Consider the following 22,936-nt stretch of genomic DNA (forward strand, 5'->3'; position numbering starts at 1 on the left):
TTTCTACATAGTCACCAACCTGCCTCTCCAGTTCTTCTGCAAAGGCATCCAGGTCCAGGTCTTTGAGTCGCTCTGGATTTTCCAAGATCTCTTCAAGGGCTCCCGCAGGATTGGCATCTTCAGCTGACTCATCATATTCCAGAGCATCCACGGCCATCTTCCTGGCCCACTCATAGGTCTCAGGATGGACTCGAGAACCATCAAGGACTTCAATATATGAGTCAGTGCTATAAAAAAGGAAGAAGAGGGGCAGGATATAGAACGAGAAGCTTCTAATAACAGTCCAAATGTCCACCAATGGGGAGCTGGTTAAATAAATCAGGGTACCTCCATACAATGGAATACTATACAGCCATTAAAAAGAATGAGGTAGATCTATGTGTGCTGACATGGAAAAATGGCCACGATATATTGATACGTGAAAAATGCACTGCAAAACACTATGAGTCATATGATCCCATTTTTGTAGTAAATGGGTAGTTAGTAAATGCAAAGCAAAAATAAAATTTAGAAAAGTTGCAGTATACATCAAATTGTTATAGTAGTTATCTCTGGGGGGTGGGATTATGGGGGACTTCCACTTTCTGCATAATATTTCTATATGTTGAATTTTATATAATGAACACATACAAGTCTTTTAATAAGATGAAGCAAGGGGGAAAAGACCTTTGAGAATTTGCTGACAGCTATTTTCCCCCATAAAGCCTTCCCAGGCTGGTCTTGCCCGTGCACTCACATGGACCTATGTTATTCGTGGAGTGTTACAGCAAAGCTGGGTGGAAAATGAAGTTTTAGAACTTGAAGCCTATTTCCCCACTGATTTCCATTACTGAATGAGGAGCTATGTGCCCGTGGAAAAGATCCTCCAAAGACTGAGTTGATAACTTCTGGAGAGGAAGAGGTCAATAGTGAAGTCCAAAGTCCAAGTGAATAGAACTTTCTCTCAATAACATCACCTCAAAACATACTGAATCTCTTTCCCCTTTCTTATCTCCTCATACCCCCACACTCCTTTTCCACTGCCCCTGCTGTTCCCACCCGTATAAGCCACGACACACCATAATAACAAGTTTATGTTTCATGAATGAAATCTTCTGTTTTCCGTCCTTAATTTATAAACTAAGTTGGTTCTTTTTATATTTCCCTCACAAAAAAGCTTCACTTAATTGAACCGATCTTTTCCATAGGTCAGAGGCTCTTGACTGAATAAAGGTTCCTCACCTTTGTTTTAAAACATTTCCTAATTTAAATAGCTTGGTGGCCTTTCGGCAGATCTAATCCCCTGAAGCCCCAAAGCAAAGCCCAAGGGAATTCCTCCTGGTTTATCCAGGCAGAGGGCATCACCTGTCCCCCAGAGAGGCTGTGTCGATCTTGAGGAAGCCAGCACAATTCATGAAGACTTTGGGACCCATGTGGCACATGGTGACCAGCTGGGTCCGGCTCTCGAGCCTGGTGTTGTTCTGCTTCAGGATCTAGGGGAGAGACTGGAGTGAGCCAGAGCAGCAGGCAGCCCCACATCCTAGCCTGCTTTTAGGTTTCTGGGAAACCCTCCACAATGGGAGCTATCTCTACGCCCCACTCTGAGTACTATACCATACTGTTACTAAAAATCATTTTATTTTTACTTTGAGAGTACATTTATTAAAGCTGTACAATGAAATAAAAATAAAAGGGGACAACTGAAATAAGGAAGAGTGTAGAATAGAAGAAGCAACAGGAGAGAATCAAGGTGGGGCTGCTCTGGCTCTCTGGAGAGACAGAGAAAAAAGGCCTTGGAGACAGGTTAAGAGGGTCAGCCCAGGACGAGCTGCTACAGTCCATTGCTCCCCTTGCTGCAAGTCTTGTGCGGACCCTTAGAGTTTAGGAGATGCACGCCTGAGAGGGAAGGAAGATGTGGGCGTGCTCCTGGGAGGGAGAGCATGTTAAATATTTACTTTAATGAACTGTTATACCTACCAAAGATAATATATAATAAATGTCTGACTTAAAAGATAATGATAGCCTAACCAGGTGTTGACACAGTGGATAGTGTTGGCCTGGGATGCTGAGGACCCAGGTTCAAAACCCTGAGGTCTCTGGCTTGAGCGTGGGCTCACCAGCTTGAGCACAAGGTCACTGACTTGAGTGTGGGATCATAGACATGACCCCAGAGTTGCTAGCTTAAGCCCAAAGGTTGCTGACTTGAGCAAGGAGTCACTGACTCAGCTGGAGCCCCCTGGTCAAGACACATATGAGAAAGCAATCAATGAACAACTAAGGTGTCACAACTATGAGTTGATGTTTCTCATCTCTCTCCCTTCCTGTCTGTCCTTCTGTCTCTCTTTCTCGCTAAAGGGAAAACAAAAAGATAGTGATAAAACATATACTCAAGTATCATCACTCAGCTTTAAAAAAATTATTACTAAGGCCCTGGCTGGTTGGCTCAGCAGTAGAGTGTTGGCCCGGTGTGTGTCCTGGGTTTGATTCCCAGCCAGGGCATATCGAAGAAGCGACCATCTGCTTCTCCACCTTTCCCCCTCTCCTTTCTCTCTATCTCTCTCTTCCCTTCCCACAGCCAAGGCTCCATGGGAGTAAAGTTGGCCCAGGCGCTGAGGATGGCTCCATGACCTCCACCTCAGGTGCTAGAATGGCTCCGGCAGCAACGCCCCAGAGGGGCCGAGCATTGCCCCTGGTGAGTATGCTGGGTGGATTCCGGTGGGTCGCATGGAGGAGTCTGTCTGTCTCCTCCCCTGCACCCCATAACCCCCCCCCACCCTTCTTCTCACTTCAGAAAAAAAAAATTACTACTAATACTTTTGATCTTCCTGTATGCCCCCCTCCTTGAAATCCTTTTTCTTCTCATTGGGAAAAACTCCACTATCCTGAGGAACTTCTCACCTTCTTCCATCTATTTTTTTTTTATATTTTATTGATTTTACAGTGAGAGGAAAGAGAAGGATAGGGAATGAGAAATATCAACTCTTAGTTGCTTCACTGTGGTTGCTCATTGATCGATTGCTTCTCATATGTGCCTTGACTGGGCATGCCAAGGGTTTTGAACTGGCGACCTAGGCATTCCAGGTGGCTGCTCTATCCACAGCACCACCATAGGCCAGGCTTCCTCCATCTGTTTTCAATCATGGCTTAGGGCAATCTTTACCATGAGCCATTAAAGTAAAGTAGTCAAGAGCATAGCTGTGGCCACCTGATCTGAAGTCTGACCACTTGTGAATGACTCTGGATAACTCCCTTTATCCCTCTGAATTTGGTCTTTCTGTCAAATCATACTGGCATAGTGTAACAGTAAAATGGGAACTTTTCTTATTTTCTGATTCAACCCATTCCTACCTTCAGAAGATGGGTCCCTTTCCGAGGTCCTAGGCCACACACATACTGGATTAAGGCCTGGCTGTATGGGTGGGCAATGGCACGGTTAACATCGACCCCAACCTCATTGACTCGGTTGATAAATTCACAGTACAAGGCGTTGAGCAGCTCCTCTTTCACCACATGCTCCTGTTAACATACAGCAGGTAGAAGTAAGGTCACTGTGCCATTCTGCCTGCCTAGGCCTGCCTGTTGAATCTTACACACCTGTAAAGGGTGAAACTTGAGACACAGGATGTCTTCATCAGAGCTGCACACCTGGGCAAATTCAATCAGAGGGTCTTGGATGCGCCGGGCCAAGGAGATGGCTTGTCTCAGCACTGGAGGGTAATCCCGGAACTCTGCCTACAGTCAAACAAGGGTCAACAGGGCCTTAAAGTCCCCTCAACTCCAACAGCAAGAGAAAATCCAAACCAACTGGCTTTAAGTCACTTTATTAAGGCCCTTTCCTCTGGAACTGTTTTTCCTGGGACCAATTTAATCTCTGCGGTTCCTAGTTGGAGAACAGACTGACAAAGTGGAAAGTCTCTCCCTGGGTAAGTAACAGGTATAGTCTTGTGCCCTGATCATCTTTAATGTTTCCCTATTAAATCTCCCTGGGATTGATAGCTCTTGGCTGTGCAGGCCTAAGGGTAGGTCTCCAGCGTTACCTCTGATTTCTTGCTGTTCATATAGAGAATGGCCAACTCATTGTCAACCAGTTCCACCCCAATTGAGGAAAGCTGTTGGCCCTGGTCCAGCTCATGCACAATGCGCTTCACATCCTCAATCAACATCTGGGCGTCCCTGGGGAGAAGAGGGATGTTGGTCAGGTTATTTCTGCAGTTTCTCACAGACGGACAGTCTCATGGCTGGAATTAGGATTGGGGGTGTCAGCAAAGAGAGAGCTTTGAGGACAAATATTCCTAGGGATATGACTTTGGGACGGGAATATTATCAAGGATCGACATAGGCGCATGCCAGAGGCAACAATAAAAGATCAGTGATTTAAACCAGACTTGGTCCAATATCCTGGTGTCCTCCTACCTGTTCTCTCCTGCAACTGTCACCACATGAGGCTTTTTGTTCAGAAGAAATTTCTTCAGGGTTTCAATGTCTTGAGCCTGGATTGAAAGAAAACTGGAGTTGAATGACTCTAAAGATAGGGAGATTTCAACAAGTTCTCTCACCTTAAGTAGCTCAAGGCCTTACAAGACCAGAGAATGATGATATATCTCACGTCTAATTGGAACACAAAACAAGGGGACTAAGATCTCTGGTTGGAATATTATACACCTTTTAATATTTTCTAAGGTAGTTATACTCTGGCTTATACTTGAAATGTAGTTAACTAAAAATACTTGGCCCTTTTTTTTTTAAGTGAGAGGAGGGGAGATAGAGAGACAGACTCCCACATGTGCCCTGACTGGGATCCACCCAGCAACCCTGTTTGGGGCTGATGCTTGAATCAACCAACCTATTTTTCTTTTAGATTTTTACTCACTCATTTTAGAGATCCTCTCTCTAAAAAGAGAAAGAGAGAGAGAGAAAGGAGGGGGGAGGAACAGGAAGCATCAACTCCCACATGTGCCTTGACCAAGCAAGCCCAGGGTTTTGAACAGGTGACCTCGGCGTTCCAGGTTGATGCTTTATTCACTGCGCCACCACAGGTCAGGCTCAACCGAGCTATTTTTAATGCCGAAGGCCAACACTTGTACCAACCGAGCTATCCTCAGTGCCCTGGCCTGAGGCTTGAACCAATTGAGCCACTGGCTGCACAGGGGAAGAGGGAGAGAAGGGGAAGAGGGAGAGAAGGGGGAAAGGAAAAGAAAGGGGGGAGAAAGAGAAGGGGGGAAGGAGAGAAGGGGAGAGGGAGAGGAGGAGGGAGGGAGAGAAGCAGATGGTGGCTTCTCTTGTGTATCCTGACTGGAATTGATTTTGGGACATCCATATACCAGGCTGACACTCTATCCACCGAGCCAAATGGCCAACGATTGGCTCTGTCTTAACATAAATCACTGCCTGATAGGACTATTCTGATCTCCACTTCAAGAATTTTCTTTCATTTTTTTAGTTGTTTGTTAAAAATTAGTTTTAGCCTGACCAGGCGGTGGCGCAGTGGATAGAGCGTCGGACTGGGATGCAGAGGACCCAGGTTTGAGACCCTGAGGTCGCCAGCAAAAGCTCACCAGCTTGGACCCAAGGTTGCTGGCTCGAGCAAGAGGTTACTTGGTCTGCTGAAGGCCCACGGTCAAGGCACATATGAGAAAGCAATCAATGAACAACTAAGGTATCGCAACAAAAAACTAATGATTGATGCATCTCATCTCTCTCCGTTCCTATCTGTTCCTATCTATCCCTCTCTCTCTGACTTTCTCTCTGTCTCTGTAAAAATAAATAAGTAAATAAAACCTTTAAAAAAAATTACTTTTAGAATGTGCATCTCAACAAAATTGAAAGATACCATTAGGGTAAGAAAAATCAGAAGAGGCCCTCGATGGGTAGCTTAGTTGATTAAAGCAGTGTTTTTCAACCAGTGGTCTATGGACCAGTCTGCCAGAAATTTCATGCAAGTCCACAAAAGAGTTAACCACCTTGATATTGTATAAAGATTATAGACTCAATGATCTTAGTCTAATTTGCTTATGCTTAGGGTGATTTATGCCTTAATGGTCCCCAAAATAATTCTCTTATTTTTACCAGTTCCTAAGTATAAAAAGGTTGAAAACCACTGGAGCATGGTCCTGATACAACAAGGTTGCAGGTTCGATTTCTGGTCAGGGCACATCCAAGAATTAACCAATGAATGCATAAAAAAGTGGAACAGCAAACTGATGTTTCTCACTTCCTCTCTTACAAAAAGAAAAATTAGAAGCACACACATGAGATGAATTTAAATTCTTTTGCTTAGAAAAACAGACAGTGAAAGACGAAAGCAGGGAAAAGGTTGGCTTAGTGCCTCAGTGTCTTTCAGCTCCTGGAACAGGCTGACCCAGATGCTGTAAGAACAGAGGCAGTAAAGGCAGCTCCAAGCACACAGGCTTAGGAACTGGTCTTGAGCCAGAAGTAAATTCTGCACCAGAACTTGAGTGCCATCTACTGCCAGGACTTGAGGGGTAGCGACTAGGTCAGAGATAATCAGGGTCTTGCATGGGATGTGGCTTAGACCATTAATACTTATCTTCCCTGAATTATAAAATGTGCTCAAGATGTAAACTTGGTAACTTGCCCCAGCCACTTGCCTTTCTCTCCCGTTCCTCCTCTCTCCATGCAGTTCGCCGTTTGGTAAAATGGGGCAGCCGGAGGAAGTCTGTCACTTCTCCTTCACCACTGACCAAGGCACAGAACACGGGGTGATCTCTGCCAGCCAGACAGGAAAATAACAGTGTGATACTCAGCAATATGAAGATGTGAACAAGAGAGGAATAAGATTAGGAACACAGGTAAGGGTGATAGCAGGTGGCAGGAAGAGGCAGTACTGTACCTGGCAGAAGAGAAAGCAATGCCCAGGACTCGAACGCCCTTTCCTTGGTTCTCATCCATAAAGTCATCGTCTTCTTCTACCTGTTGGTCTGGCCGGTAGGGTGCCACCCTCAACCAGTTGTAGAGCTTTCGACTGCAAGCCTGGAGAGAAGACACACCAGACACTTAGCCATCAGCTCACCAAGTGTGATAAGGAAACAGATGCAGGCACACATGTGCAAAGGTTGTATTCGTATGTGCACATCCCTAGCCCTTTGCTGGCTTACAACCGGAGGGCATACCTTGCTTCTGTAAATTAGAGAGTACAGAGAGGATAGCAATATAAAAAAAAGAATGTCTGGATTGGAGGTGGGGGTGTAGGGAAAGAGGCTCCTCCAGTGGGGAGGTCTTACCCTGACACAAAGCCTTGTTTTCACCGTCTCAGATCATACTCTGCCTCCCCCAGTATTTCTCCATTACTTACTAGTAAGGGGTTCCTTCACTCTCAGCTCTAGTTTGGGGGAATCACAGAACTATAGATCATGAGTTTCTGTTCTCACCTTTATGACATATTCTTTGGCTTCAACCAGCAGCTTGTTCTTAAGTTCCTTGGCCATCTGCACATAGAGGAACTGTTGCAGAGCTCGCTCGATGGCCATGGTGCGCTGCCGGTTCCACTCCTGCACCTGGTGGCTAAACTCATCTCGGTAGTAAAACTGTTTGATCTCTTCGAAATATGTCTGGTCATTGCCATAGCTAAGAAGAGACAACACTGTAGTGTTAGGGATGAATGTCCATAAACACTGTGAATAAGCCTGGGACAATGACTTGCTCAATTCTGAAACTGTGATTCACATTCCCAAGGGAACCTATTTCTCCAACAGACTCCTCAGCGAGCCGTCCCCACAAGAGCCCCTATCCCAGAGCTTTACTTACCCTTCCACCCCCTTCATATCTATGCTGATGTCAATGCTGAGCAGCCCTTCATCTTCAGCCAGACATATCTTGAGGAACTGGTCATCTCTCAGTTCTTTAACAGGCTTGTTCTTTAAGTACTTGAAGGAGTAAGCGTAGTGGGCCTCATCCACATCCTGTACACATCAAGAGGGAATCATCAGCCTACAATAGGCTGGCTTGTCCCTGGCAGAAAAGACTGCCTCTTTGATCTTAGGCAGACAGCAGTTACAAGAGAAGTCAGTTCAATCAGAGAGCTGGGCTGCATGTTAGAATAAAGCCCTTTACCCAGAGCTCACCTTTCTGCCTTTCTTGGTGGGGGTTATATTTAGCTTGGCTCTCTCCTGAAAAGTCTGCCTCAGCACCTGTCGAACAAGGGGCTCTCGGGCAATCTGCAGGGCTACCATGTAGCGGGCACCTTCCAGCACAGCTTCTGGTGTAGGGAACTGGCTGTGGGGAAATTGAAGGAGCTAAGGATGCAGGTGTCTTTGGCCTCAGGTCCCTCCTGCCAAGCCCCTGTTGCATGCCTACCTGCAAACATAATCCTTGGCCAGCTCCAAGGGCTCTGCAGGAAACTGTTCTGTTTCATGCCGCTGGTAGCTGTCCCGTAGGTTTTCCCCAAACTGCTCAGGAGTAAGCCCAAACTTTTTCGCCAAGCCATCTGGAGCAAACAGGAGAGTGAAAAGTAACGCAACAGCTGGGCTCTGAACAGAGCAGCAATTTTCAGTACTAGACTTTAAAGGGCTCATGAATGAGCAGGACCAGGATGCCTTACACAGAGCAATGAAAAAACTGACTTTAAACATCTGATGGGTTGTTATGAGGCTGAAGAAACAGAATCATTCTATTTGATTCCTGGACTCAGAACTAAAGTGGAACCTGCAGTTTAAGAAAAGAACTTCCCAGAGATAGGATGGACTTTTTCCCTCTGAGTTTCCCATTTTCTCAGGAATTTAGGGGGAGGCTGGACCATTACTATGGGGTGAGTGTGGGGCATGAAAATGAGTCTTCAGAATTAGATTGCTGATTCAGATAGATGTCCCTTAAATCCTCTTATCCACCAGTTACTATCAGGGAACTCCCCACGCTCAAGGTCATAATGGCTAGCTTTTACCTAGGCCAGCACTCTGGCAGATGGTATACATGTCTCGACGGGAAGCCTGCTTGAGCTCTGGGCCCCTCTGCTCCTCATCTTCTGCCTCTTCACCATCTCCTGGAGAGAAAAAGGAGTTAAGTGTTCTCGTTACACTCCGAAGGATCTGATACATATAGAGAAGCGCCAAAGGGCACTCAGACAAGGCCATTCTTGGAGACACCATGGCCATCAAGCCTCCTGTGTTTTCTTTTCCCTGCACTCACCTTCCTCATCTCCCTCTTCCCGTACACGCTTTAGCTTCTTGCGGTTGGCCTTGGCAGCATTCTGCATCTTGGGGATGTCACGACCATAATAAAGTAGGAAATGGCTATAGACATCTTTCAGCTCATCCATTGACTGTACATCCTTGAGCCTGGAAAAAAAGGACGTAAGATCTTGATTATACTCCAGTTCTGTTGTAAGAGGTCCAATTCCCATGAGCCATGATCCCCACTAAAAGGGGGATTCTCTAATTATTATAGACACACAACGACCTCAGACCATGACTTAATTACAACCAATGTATCTTAAAGGACAAATATGTCAAATACATGGTGGCTTGTGGTTATTAGAAGTGGAAAAAAAAAAAGACAAGGCAGCACGTCTCCAGCAAAGTCCAGTCCTTGAGACAGTCCTTGTCCCTCCTCCCTAGCTGCACAATACTGGCCACTACAATCATCTGCTCCCTTCTCACACCCCTTCTGATTCCACACTCACCGAGCTATTTTTTGGTTATAATTTGGTTTCTCATGTAACTTTATATATATGTGTTGAGAATTTTGCAAGGTTATACAGTACTCTACTGAAGTAGCCTTTGATCTGCGTGCTCCCTGTCATGCAATAAGCCCTGCATGTCTACCTCTCCATGTCTGTGGTGTCCAGAGCTCGGATGCCATCAGCGAGAGGTTTGTCAGGATCAGCAGAGATTTGTTCATACTGATAAGCTTGCATCTTCTCAAACAGCCGCGTTAGGTTCTCTTTGCGGATCCTCAGCTGGGTCCACTAGGACAGGACAGGGCAGCAGTGAGGGCTGGTACTCAGCCTTGGAGTTTCAAGGCTGTTCTGTTCCTTACCAGGAGACCCTGGGGAAACTTGACAGGCCTGGCAGTGGGGGGTGGGGGTGGGGGTGGGCTACTGAGAGAGCGTGGGCCCTGGCAGTAGTGGTGCCCAATCCAGCCCTCAATCCCTTAGGGGGCATGGATCCATCTTACCTTTTCATCCCACTGCCACACCCTCCACAGGTCATTGATGTGCAACTCAGGCTCCACATACTCTTTCCGGTAGAAGGCAATAAAAGGCACCTAGTGTGGCAAGAACATTAAGGTCAACCAGAGGGGAAAGATCTGTATGGATTCCCTTTGTCAAAGGGATAAACAGCTCCAGGAAATTCATCAGTTTGGAAACTTGGTCTCCCTCACAGGCCCATCCAGGGTGGATGCTTTCCCTGCCACAAGGAAAGAAAATGCTACAGGCAGGATAGCATTGTTCTCTCCCTCTCTCTCTTCTTAAAAATTTTCCATTGATTTGAGAGAAAGAGAAAGAGAGAAGCACCAACTTGTTATTATTCTCCTTAGTTTTTCCATTTAGTTGTGCACTCATTGTTTCTTATATGTGCCCTAACTGGGAATCAAACTGTGACCTCAGTGCTTTGGGACACTATCTACCGAGAAACCCGACCAAGGCCTAGCATTGTTTTCTTGATCACTCGAGTCTCCTTTAGTCCTCACACTTCTTGAGTCTAGGAGTCCACATACCACTGTTGAGGACAGGAAAAGGGCTGGTATTCAGCCTTGGAGTCTCAAAGCTGTTCTGTTCCTTACCAGGAGACCCTGGGGAAGCTTGACAGGCCGGGGAGAGGGGGTGCAGTGCACAGTTTGTGCGGCTGAGAGAGCCTGGGCCCTTGTAGTAGGGGAGTAGCTACCATCTGACCTTTCTCTCATCCCCTAACTGAATTTCTAATTACTAGAAATGGGTCACTAGAACTTGAGGTGCTACCTCAAAATGCTGGTTTCGCATGAAGCCCAGGGCCTCTTTAATCTTCTGAATTGTGCTGGGTCCTTTCCGACTAAAATTGCTGGCTGGCTGTCCTCTGTCCAAGTAATCACAGCTTTCCTACAGTCAAAAGAAAAAGAAACAGCAATAACATGGCTACTTGCTTTGTCTCACCGCACATGAAAATGCTTCATGTCACAGGATGACCCTGTCAGATGAAATCTAGAAAAATCTCTCATACTCCTGTGCACGCACATGCGCACACACCGTTCTGCCCTAGGCACATGTTTGGGGCAGGGGAGAAGCAGCTCCTCAAGTTCTGGTTCATGTCAAACGTAAGGATCTTTTTTGGGAGTACCTGCAGAGAAATAGTTGGTGTAGCAAAAGCATTCCTGTAGATCCAGTCAGCTTCTTCTTCTAGTTCATCATCTTCAGCCCCTTTGACTGGGATGGAGCGGAGCTGCAAGGGATAAGACAACAGAATGAGACTGACTTTATCTTGTATCCCATATAAGAAAAACACAACATTCAGGACAAAAATGGCTCCACAGGCACACATTTCCAACTCAGCAGAATGTCATCCTGGCGTGAAGCAAGCACTTCATATTTTGTTAAAGAAACAGTGCCATTTTGCCCTGGCTGGTTGGCTCAGCTATAGAGTGTAGGCCCAGCATGTGGAAGTCCCTGGTTCGATTCCCAGTCAGGGAACATAGGAGAAATGACCATCTGCTTCTCCACCCCTCCCTGCCCTTTCTCATCTCCTCCCGCAGCCATGGCTCAAACAGCTTGAGCAAAGTTGGCTGCCAGCACCAAGGATGGCTCCATGGCCTCACCTCAGGTGCTAAAATAGCTCAGTTGCTGAGCAATGGAGCAATGGCCCAACCAGGCAGAGCATTGCCGGGTGGATCGTGGATGGGGTGCATGTCTCTGCCTCTCCGCCTCTCACTTAAAACAAAACAAAACAAAACAAAACAAAACAAAACAACAAACAGCCTGACTAGGCGGTGGCGCAGTGGATAGAGCGTCAGACTGGGATGCAGAGGACCCAGGTTCGAGACCCCGAGGTTGCCAGCTTGAGTGTGGGCTAATCTGGTTTGAGCAAAAGCTCACCAGCTTGGACCCAAGGTTGCTGGCTCGAGCAAGGGGGTTATTTGCTCTGCTGTAGCCCCACGGTCAAGGCACATATGAGAAAGCAATCAATGAACTAAGGTGTCGCAATGAAAAACTGATGATTGATGCTTCTCATCTCTCTCCGTTCCTGTCTGTCTGTCCCTGTCTATCCCTCTCTCTGTCTCTGTAAAAACAAACAAACAAACAAACAAAAAACCCCTTTGACCAGGTGGTAGTACAGTGTATAGAGCAGGGATCGGGAACCTTTTTGGCTGAGAGAGCCATGAACGCCACATATTTTAAACTGTAATTCCGTGAGAGCCATACAATGACCCGTATACGTTAAGCATTATCCAATAAAAATTTGGTGTTGTCCCGGAGGAGAGCTGTGATTGGCCCCAGCCACCCGCAACAATGAACATGAGTGGTAGGAAATGAATAGATTGTAATACATGAGAATGTTTTATATTTTTAACGTTATTATTTTTTTTATTAAAGATTTGTCTGTGAGCCAGATGCAGCCATCAAAAGAGCCACATCTGAGCCCTGGCCGGTTGGCTCAGCGGTAGAGCGTCGGCCTAGCGTGCGGAGGACCCGGGTTCGATTCCCGGCCAGGGCATACAGGAGAAGCGCCCATTTGCTTCTCCACCCCTCTGCCGCGCTTTCCTCTCTGTCTCTCTCTTCCCCTCCCGCAGCCAAGGCTCCATTGGAGCAAAGATGGCCCGGGCGCTGGGGATGGCTTTGTGGCCTCTGCCTCAGGCGCTAGAGTGGCTCTGGTCGCAACATGGCGACGCCCAGGATGGGCAGAGCATCGCCCCCTGGTGGGCAGAGCGTCGCCCCTGGTGGGCATGCCGGGTGGATCCCAGTCAGGCGCATGCGGGAGTCTGTCTGACTGTCTCTCCCTGTTTCCAGCGTCAGAAAAATGGAAAAAAAAAAAAAAAAAAAACCAAAACAAAAGAGCCACATCTGGCTCACGAGCCATAGGTTCCCGACCCTTGGTATAGAGCATTGGCCTGAGCCACAGAGGACCCAGGTTCTAAACCCTGAGGTTGCTGGCTTGAGTGTGGGGTCACTGGCTTGAGCAACGGATCACTGGTTCTGCTGGAGCCCCCTAGTCAAGGCACATATGAAAAACCAATCAATGAACAACTACGGTGCTACAACAAAGAATTGATGCTTATCTCTCTCCCTTCCTGTCTCTCTGTCTCTCTCTCAAGTGCCATTTCAAGAACCACAAGCAGAACAAGAGTATCCTCTCTCCTTTAAGAGCTGATCTTCCTGTACCTCCTAGTCAGATGGGGTTCAAAGCCAATGTTTTTTTTTCTGTTGTTATATATAATATATATATTTTATATATGTGTGTGTGTGTGTGTGTATATATATATATTTTAAAACAGGGACAAAGAGAGAGTCAGAGAGATAGACAGGGACAGACAGACAGGAACAGAGAGAGATGAGAAGCATCAATCATCATCAGTTTTTCATTGTGACAGCTTAGTTGTTCATTGATTGCTTTCTCATATGTGCCTTGACTGCGGGCCTTCAGCAGACCGAGTAACCCCTTGCTCGAGCCAGCGACCTTGGGTCCAAGCTGGTGAGCTTTTTGCTCAAGCCAGATGAGCCTGCGCTCAAGCTGGTGACCTTGGGGTTTCGAACCTCATCCTCCACATCCCAATCCGATGCTCTATCCACTGTGCCACCACCTGGTCAGGCTCTGTTGTTATATTTTTAAGTGAGAGAGGGGAGACAGTCTCCTGCATATGCCCCAACCAGGACCCACCAGACAACCCCTAGGGCTGATGCTCAAATCAACAGAGCTATTTTTAGTGTCTGAGGGTGACACTCAGACCAATGAGCTATCCTTAGTGCTCAGGGCCAACACTCAAACCAACTAAGCCACTGGCTGCAGGAAGGGAAGAGGAAGAGAAGGGGAAGGGGGGGAGAGCAGATGGTTACTTCTCTTGTGTGTCCCGACTAGGAATTGAACCCAGGAAGCCCATATGCCAGGCAGATACTGTGTCCACTGAGCAAACTAGCCAGGGCCAAGCCAACTTCTTAGATACCATTTGCTATCAGCCAGTTATTAGATTGTTTCTCTACTACACTCTTTAAACAAAGAGGTTCAAGGAAGGTGATGACAGATCAGTAAGACAGAAGCTAGTGGTTTCTTACTTGGAACCTCTCAGGCAGGTCAGTGGCTCGGATTTCATTGTCCTGATCTGTGAGGTGACTATTTTCCAGCTCGCTGGGCTCATACATCTCAAAGATGCTCCTGCGGCTCACATGTTTCTTGGTGGTCTTCTTGGGCCGCACTCGGATCTCACCCTCAGCCTCATCATCCTCATACTCATACTCTTCTTCCAGTTCTTCATCATACTCATTGTATTTCTCAAATTCATCATAGTCAAAGTCCACACCAAAAATCTCCTGGGCTTCTTGCAGGGCCCTGTGGGTGAGACCAAGAGGCAGTTGGCCCAGATTCTGGTGAGAGGGGAGAAATGCAGCCCCTGCAGAGATCCTTTACTTGCCCTAAGGGAACTGAGAAGGTTAAGAGAAAGGGAAATAAAAAAGCATATTCGCTGTGGAATAAAGGTTTAGCTGGGGGATATTTCTAGGGACATTATTTATGGAGGATAAAAATCCCATCTTTGACTGATACTAGTGATAGGGATCAAATAGCAACAGGGCAAATGGTTTATATCCAGCTCAGTGGATCTGTCTTCTGCTAAGGGATTATAGTATTCCTTTAAATCAGGGGAAGTCAACCTTTTTATACCTACCGCCCACTTTTGTATCTGTTAGTAGTAAAATTTTCTAACTGCCCACCGGTTCCACAGTAATGGTGATTTATAAAGTAGGAAAGTAACTTTACTTTATAAAATTTATAAAGCAGAGTTACAAGTTAAAGCATATAATAATAATTACTTACCAAGTACTTTATGTCAAATTTTCGCTAAATTTGGCAGAATAAATCTTTATAAAACAACTTACTATAGTTAAATCTATCTTTTTATTTATACTTTGGTTGCTCCGCTACCGCCCACCATGAAAGCTGGAACGCCCACTAGTGGGCAGTAGGGATCCGGTTGACTACCACTGCTTTAAAGCAAAACCTTTCTTTCAACAAAATTATATTTACAAGACCAATATATAAATGAATAAACATGGAGCTGCAGGTTGAAGAGGGAGACTAGAGCCTTGCCCACCCCGATTTCACAGTGGCCCTAGAATGCATAGAGAATTCTCAGGGCTTCCAGGAGCAGGCTGAAATCACTGCCTAGCAAAGGGTATTTGAGGCAGGGAAGCAAAACGGCTGAGAACTGTGAATGTCCCGTTTTTGGCAGGGGCCTCTGACCTCTTCCTTGACTGGGTTCACCCAATGCCATTATCACCACCTCGTACCAGACCCCACTCACGCATCTGTGTATCCTGGAAGCTTTTTCCGCCACTTAGGTTTTTTCAGAGGTTGTCCATCATCATCCACAATGAAGTCATCAATGTCTGGGTAGGGAAGCAAGGGGTTAGTGCTTAAGAGGCAGAAGATGAGCCAAGACCAGGTGGTTTTAGTTCCTACCATGTGGGTGGCCAGTGAGGAGAAGAGAAAGGAGGTTCCTAAAAAGGAACTTTTTTATCTCAAATACTGGGGGCCTGTAGCTGATGAATGGTTTCCTATCCTATTTCTTTTTTTTTTTTTTAATTTTATTTTATTTATTCATTTTTTTAGAGAGGAGAGAGAGAGAGGAGAGAGAGACAGAGAGAGAGAAGTGGGGAGGAGCTGGAAGCATCAACTCCCATATGTGCCTTGATCAGGCAAGCCCAGGGTTTCGAACTAGCGACCTCAGCATTTCCAGGTCAACACTTTATCCACTGCGCCACCACAGGTCAGGCTCCTATCCTATTTCTAGGGCCTAGGAAAGGGGTCGGGAACCTATGGCTCACGAACCAGATGTGGCTCTTTTGATGGCTGCATCTGGCTCACAGACAAATCTTTAATAAAAAAATGTTAAAAATATAAAACATTCTCATGTATTACAATCCATTTCCTACCGCTCATGTTCATGGTTGCGGTGGCTGGGGCCAATCACAGCTGTCCTCCGGGACAACACCAAATTTTTATTGGATAATGTGTAACATACACGGGTCGTTGTATGGCTCTCACGGAATTACATTTTAAAATATGTGGCGTTCATGGCTCTCTCAGCCAATAATGTTCCCGACCCCTGGGCTGGGAAACCCAACACTCCCCCAAATATTGACTTCCTTGCCTAATGCCACATACCTGACTCTTCATCATCTTCCTCTTCGTCATCTGCCGGAGCCATGGGGGCCTCCATGGCCTCCTGCCCTTCTTCCCCTTCACCATCCTGGAAGATTTCCTCTGCAATGGCCTCTTTTTCATGTTCCTCCTTGCCATATTCCTCATCATCATCATCCTCATCATCTGACATTTTTTTGACACGTCGGTATTTTTGCTAGGGGTGGGAAAACCTGCTTCATCAGGGTCTGAGGGGATTGGCATAAAGATGCCTACTTTCCAGTCTCACTCCATTTTCCCACCAGTTACACGACGAAGGGCGATGAGACAGAAAACATTAAGCAGTACTCTTTCAGTCCCAAAGCCTACCCTTGAAAAGCTGATAAGCCTTTCTCTAATAGGCACCCAGATCTCTGATACAAATCTAGGCTCCACAGCAGAATGATACTTTCTCTTCTCTAGTGTTCCCATACTGACTGAACATGTCTCCTTCCCCAAGAGTCAGTGAATTTCAAGGGCTTTTTCCCTCACCCCAAGGTACAGAGACAAAGAATGACACTCACTCCTCTTTTGACTTTGACTCCCAAATTCTCCTCAATGAGGTCAAAATCATCATCCTCCAGGCGGTCATCAAAAGATGCTGGAGAGAAAACAAAGTGTTATCCATGGTGACAGGGAGGCCCCTATCCCATTTCAACTTCCACCCCAGGCTCATTTCACTTGAGGAGAGACTATCACTCACTGCGTTTTCTCTTCTTGTGACCAACATCATCTTCTGAATCACCAGAGTCGCTACCGTCGTCCTCCTCTCCTTCATCTTCATCATCATTGATGAAGCCTTTCAGGTTGCCTTGTTCATCCTGATCATCTGGGTTCTCCTCCTCCTCCTCCTCATCTGGAAAATATGCATGTTTGAGACGTGAAGTTTGGGCAGTACGCTGGGGGTGGGGCACGGCCACTTGCTGAACTGTGATTCTCCCTCTGCTCTAATCCCAATGACCTGAGAGCAATGCTAACTCTTCTGACTCATCTAAAGATGCAAAAACATGAGCACTTAGAAAAAAATGATCTAAAAGGACTATCTATCTTTAGGCAAGATGATCTTCCTAATTACTTTGGCTTTTTATTAGAGGCTTTATGGCCAGCAATAACCTTTGCTTTCCTTTCAGCAGCTATATTCCTTCTTTCATCCATAATCCTTTGATGAAACTTACATTTCCCTTTCCGTTTCTAAAGCCATTTCATGGTTCTACTCTGCTAATGACCCTAATGGTTGGGTTTAACAGAGAAATAGGAAACTGGGAGCACAAATACCAACACTGCTAGTTTCTAAAAGGGGGAAACATTACATATATATTTATTCGCTCTCTGTTCTCTCCCCTTAATGTAAACTCTATGATATCTGGGTCTTTATTTTGTATTCTTAGTTCTAGGCACAGTACCTGGCATATAGCAGACAGATATTTGTAAATATTTTCTATGAATGGCTGAAACTCCTCAAGCTGGTACCTCATGTGTGATACTTCTGTGCTTAAGCCTGAGCCTCTCATCAGCAAGAATCCAACTATACAAAGCTCAGCAATAGTGGGAAGAAGCTTGAGGCTGGGGACTCCTCACCATCATCGTCTTCCACAAATTTCTTGGTGACTCGGGGCACCACCTCGCCTTCATCGTTGTACTCTTCCTCTGACTCCTCAGCCTCACTTTCTACAAAATCAGACATTGCTGCAGCTTCTCACAGCTTGCCTGAAGAACACTAGAGAAAGAAGGGAGATTGTGATTAAAAAAAATGAGACACATGACTTTACAGAGGGCCTGTAAACTTTCCACAAACAGGCTTTTAGCCACATGCCATGCCACTGTTCTGCCCACTCAATCAATTCTACTTGGGGAGGACAGAGTAAGAATCAGGTGGCTCCTTCTCTTCTATTTTCCATTCCTCTCATGTGTACCTTTAAAAAGGTGATTATAGCCTGACCAGGCGGTGGCGCAGTGGATAGAGTGTCGGACTGGGGTGCGGAAAACCCAAGTTCAAGACCCTGAGGTCGCCAGCTTGAGCACCGGCTCATCTGGTTTGAGCAAAAGCTCATCAGCTTGAGCCCAAGGTCACTGGCTCGAGCAAGGGGTTACTTGGCCTGCTGAAGGCCTGCGGTCAAGGCACATATGAGAAAACAGTCAATGAACAACTAAGGTGTTGCAACGTGCAAAGAAAAACTAATGATTGATGCTTCTCATCTCTCCGTTCCTGTCTGTCCCTGTCTATCCCTCTCTCTGACTCTCTCTCTCTGTCTCAAAAATATATAAATAAATAAAAAGGTGATTATACTGAACTTCTCTCTATACATACCATCTTGCTTCCTCAAAGAGTTTTATCATACTTACCATTTGGGCACAGGAATGAGCAGATAAAGAAAGAAATCAGTGTAGATATAATTACATAGGTAAGGGATATGGCATTATTGAAATTATGTGACTCAAGGAGGAGAGCAGAGAAAGGCCACATGGAGGCGAGAAGAAGCAGCCAAGATGGCGGAGCGCTGAAGGAGAAGCCAGTTTGTGCAGAGAGAAGCCTGACCTCTGGTGGCACAGTGGATAAAGTGTTGACTTGGAAATGCTGAGGTCGCCGGTTCGAAACCCTGGGCTTGCCTGGTCAAGGCACATATGGGAGTTGATGCTTCCAGCTCCTCCCCCCTTCTCTCTCTCTGTCTCTCTCTCCTCTCTGTCTCTCTCTCTCTCCTCTCTAAAAATGAATAAAAAAAAAGAATTTATAAAAAAAAAAAAGAAATTATGTGATTCACTCATCGAGAAGTTTGAAAAACAGTAAATGCCAACTTAATGACAGGCACTTTCATACACACTATACCTGGCTATCAGCAGAGTCAAAAGAAAAATACTTTCCAAAAAAATTCTTTTCAACAAATTAAATATTTCATGGACTTGAGCCCACTTGTTAGTACTGGTTGGAAGGATTTGGGTGGAGAAGGGACTTCTTTAGAAACATTAGAATCTGACCAGGTGGTGGCACAGTGGATAGAGCATCAGACTGGGATGCGGCGGTAGAAACATTAGAATCACAACTCTATTTTTACCATCTACCTCCCTCCCCAGAAAAACAATAGCAACAACAACCAGAACACTTGGAAGGAGACTTACAGAGCCTACCAAATAAAGACAACACAATTAAGTGCAAAAATGGCTAAGTTTAAGGGCAGATATCAAGTCCTGATGTGGTGGTGGAGTGGATAGAGCATCTGACCTGGAATGCTGCGGTCGCCAGTTTGAAACCTCAAGCTTGTGTAGTAAAGGCATATACAAGAAGTAATGACTAAGAGCTGATGCTTCCTGCTCTTCCCCACTCTCCTTTCTCTCTCTCTAAAACCAATAAATAAAATCTTAAAAAAAAAATCCTGCCCTGGCCGGTTGGTTCAGTGGTAGAGCGTCGGCCTGGCGTGCGGGAGTCCCGGGTTCGATTCCCGGCCAGGGCACACAGGAGAAGCGCCCATCTGCTTCTCCACCCCTCCCCCTCTCCTTTCTCTCTGTCTCTCTCTTCCCCTCTTGCTGCCGAGGCTCCACTGGAGCAAAGTTTGCCCGGGCGCTGAGGATGGCTTTGTGGCCTCTGCCTCAGGCACTAGAATGGCTCTGATTGCAGCAGAGCATCGCCCCCTGGTGGGCATGCTGGGTGGATCCCAGTCTGTCTGACTGCCTCCCCATTTCCAACTTAAGAAAAATACAAAAAAAAAAAATCCTGACCCCATCACGTATCAGGTATATAAACCTAAGCAAATGCTTAAATGTGAGTATCAATTTCTCCATCTGGAAAATGGCAACAGCACTACGTACCTTGCAGGGTAGTTGAAGATATTACATGACAGGAGGAAGAACCTAGTTTACTCTTTCAATGACTGTTAACTAAGTTTGAATTCTGGAACTAATTTTCCTTAGCATTCTGTAATTTTGTATCAACCAATCCCAACTTTGTCTTCTACTTTCCTGATTTCAGACTCACCCAGAGCCTGAAAATGGCAGTGGAGAATGCCACAACCAGAACATGAAGCTTCCTGGGCCTTGAGTAGGACTTTAAAAACCAGCACATAACATACAAATCATAACATCAGGAATCCTGAAGCTGGTGCCTGATAAACTCAGCATCACTCCGGTCCATTGTGTAAATGTCTATTTTACCCACTTAGACTGTAAGCTTATTGGAAGACCACCTCCAATTGAAGAGCTAATAAAAACCATGAAAACATACCCTGGCCAGGTAGCTCAGTTGGTTAGTGTCGGCCAGATAAGCTAAGGTTGTGGGTTCAATCCCTGGTCAGGGCACATACAAGAAGCAACAAATGCATGCATAAATAAGTGGAACAACATATCAATTTCTCTCTCTCTCAAATCAATAAATAAAAACTAAAAACAACAACAAAAAAAAACCATGAAGCCTGGCCTGTGGTGGCCCAGTGGATAGAGTGTTGGCCTAGAGTGCTGGGGTTGCCGGTTTGAAGTCCTGGGCTTATCTGGTCAAGGCACATACGACAATCAATAAATGACAACTAAAGTGAAGCACGTATTAGTTGGTACTTATCACTCCCCATCCCTCTCTCTCTTCTCTGTAAAATCAATAAAATCTTTAAAAGATAAATAAGCCATGAAAACATAAATGGCAATGTGAGAGATAACACAAGATACTTCATGATTCTGTACCAGATAAGCTGGATCCCTCTTTGTTCTCTGCACTAAGTATCTATTAAACATTACTTACTTTTTCACATTGTTGCCATCTTCCCAGTGAAAGTTGGCAGTGGGAAGGGAGAGAATAGGACGGTAGCTAAGTTACCTGAACTGATAGCAGCTTTAAGTTCTGTGGTTCTAATTCTCCAGAAAATTACCCTTACTGATTTCAACTGATACCATAACCAATTAATTTAAGATTAACTAAGCTTGCCTGACCAGCGGTGATGCCGTGGATAGAGAGCTGACCTAGGATGCCAAGGTCCCAGGTTCAAAACCCCGAGGTTGCCAGCTTGTGCACAGGATCACCAGCTTGAATGTGGGATAATAGACATGACCCCATGGTTGCTAGCTTGAGCAAGGGGTCAGTTGCTCTGCTATAGCCCCCTGGTCAAGGCACGTATGAGAAAGCAATCAATGAGCAACTAAGGAGCTGCAATGAAGAATTGATGCTTCTCATCTCTCTCCCTCCCTGTCGGTTTGTCTCTATCTATCCCTCTCTGTCTGTAAAAATAAACAACAAACAAAAACAAAAACAAATTTGGGCACAGCAGCCCCCACACGTAGTTTGCTTTATCTATTTATTTTTTGAGAAATATATTTTTAAAAATATAAATATTGCCTCACTAGGTGGTGGCGCAGTGGATAGAGCATCAGACTGGGATGTGGAGGACCCAGGTTCAAGACCCTGAGGTCACCAGCTTGAGCGCGGGCTCATCTGGTTTGAGCAAGGCTCGCCAGCTTGAGCCCAAGATTGCTGGCTCGAGTAAGGGGTCACTAGGTCTGCTGTAGCCCCCTGGTCAAGGCACATATGAGAAAGCAATCAAGGAACAACTAAGGAGCCGCAACAAGGAATTGATGTTTCTCATCTCTCTCCCTTCCGGTCTATCTGTCCCTATCTGTCCCTCTCTCTGACTCTCTGACTCTGTCTCTGCCACCAAAAAAAAAAAATTAAAAAAAAAAAATATATATAAATATTGCTAATTTTATTCTTTTATATTTATTTTGTTGATTTTGGAGGGAGAGGAAGAAAGAGAGAAAAAGAGACAGAAACATTGATCCATTCTTATACATGCCCTGACCAGGGACTGAACTGGCAACTTCTGTTCTTTGGGATGATGTTCTAAACAACACAGGTATCTGGCCAGGTCAAGAAATATCTTTTTTAAAAAACTGATTTTAGAGAGAGAAAGGGAGAAGGAAAGGGAGAAGGAGAGAGGGGGATGGAGAGAAAGAGAGAGGGAGAAGGAGAGAAGGATAGAGGGGGAGGGAGAGGTGAGAGGGGAGGGAGAGACAGGAAGGGGGGAGGGAGAAATAGGAAGGAAGGGAAGGAGGGAGGGTAAGGGAGAGAGAGAGAGATAGAGAGAGAGAGAGAGAGAAAGAGAGAGAGAGAAATACCAACTTGTTCTATTCATCTATGCATTCATTGGTTGGTTCTTATATGTGCCCTGACTGGGGATCAAACCCGCAACCTTGGCTTATCAGGACGATGCTCTAACCAACTGACCTAACCGGCCAGGACATAGTTTGCTTTAATTAGACCATCAGATCCACGAATTCAATTTTGTATGGTCTTGACATAGTCACGTCAAACGGCAGATCAGATGCCATACAGCCTACTTAACATAGAGAAACAGCCTATCTGTTGAAAACAACAGCTTTCTTCTGTTCTGGGGGTAGCTGGTACCCTGCTGTATGTAGCTTTCCTCTTACTCCCTATGTTAGCAATAAAGTACATGCTGTGCAATAGCTGGAGAATGCCTCCAATCTAGCTTACTGCCAAGACTTCCAGTTAAAAAAGAGGTGCCAGATAAAATCCTGACTTGCTGCAACTTGTGGGAGCTAGATGTGCAGTGTGTGCTGCAGCAGCACTGCAGGGTAAGGTTGGCACACAGCAACTATTTCAGAACAAAAACACCATTTATTAGTATATGATTATTATTACTACATGGTAT

At 45.6% G+C, this 22,936-nt stretch overlaps 1 protein-coding gene across 3 annotated transcripts in view; it reads right to left on the reverse strand.

Annotated features, from left to right (window-relative positions):
* SUPT6H (SPT6 homolog, histone chaperone and transcription elongation factor) overlaps positions 1-22,936 on the reverse strand; it is a 42,028-nt gene that overhangs the window by 11,749 nt on the left and 7,343 nt on the right. For all 3 annotated transcript variants that reach the window (XM_066363679.1, XM_066363678.1, XM_066363680.1), the window contains 24 exons: positions 17,871-18,009; positions 16,996-17,148; positions 16,817-16,893; positions 16,278-16,470; positions 15,415-15,499; positions 14,171-14,444; positions 11,247-11,348; positions 10,892-11,008; positions 10,108-10,197; positions 9,756-9,898; positions 9,121-9,269; positions 8,876-8,974; positions 8,293-8,422; positions 8,061-8,211; positions 7,744-7,898; positions 7,368-7,563; positions 6,830-6,969; positions 6,588-6,705; positions 4,393-4,469; positions 4,017-4,152; positions 3,574-3,711; positions 3,328-3,495; positions 1,345-1,472; positions 20-227 (listed from right to left, as the gene is read on the reverse strand). In XM_066363679.1, coding sequence (XP_066219776.1) covers positions 20-227; positions 1,345-1,472; positions 3,328-3,495; positions 3,574-3,711; positions 4,017-4,152; positions 4,393-4,469; positions 6,588-6,705; positions 6,830-6,969; positions 7,368-7,563; positions 7,744-7,898; positions 8,061-8,211; positions 8,293-8,422; positions 8,876-8,974; positions 9,121-9,269; positions 9,756-9,898; positions 10,108-10,197; positions 10,892-11,008; positions 11,247-11,348; positions 14,171-14,444; positions 15,415-15,499; positions 16,278-16,470; positions 16,817-16,893; positions 16,996-17,148; positions 17,871-17,976 — 3,333 coding nt within the window. In that variant the 5' untranslated portion in view covers positions 17,977-18,009. The remainder of the gene's footprint in view (positions 1-19; positions 228-1,344; positions 1,473-3,327; positions 3,496-3,573; positions 3,712-4,016; positions 4,153-4,392; positions 4,470-6,587; positions 6,706-6,829; positions 6,970-7,367; positions 7,564-7,743; positions 7,899-8,060; positions 8,212-8,292; positions 8,423-8,875; positions 8,975-9,120; positions 9,270-9,755; positions 9,899-10,107; positions 10,198-10,891; positions 11,009-11,246; positions 11,349-14,170; positions 14,445-15,414; positions 15,500-16,277; positions 16,471-16,816; positions 16,894-16,995; positions 17,149-17,870; positions 18,010-22,936) is intronic.

Source organism: Saccopteryx leptura, chromosome 2 (assembly GCF_036850995.1).
Source record: "Saccopteryx leptura isolate mSacLep1 chromosome 2, mSacLep1_pri_phased_curated, whole genome shotgun sequence".
NCBI classification, from domain to species: domain Eukaryota; kingdom Metazoa; phylum Chordata; class Mammalia; order Chiroptera; family Emballonuridae; genus Saccopteryx; species Saccopteryx leptura.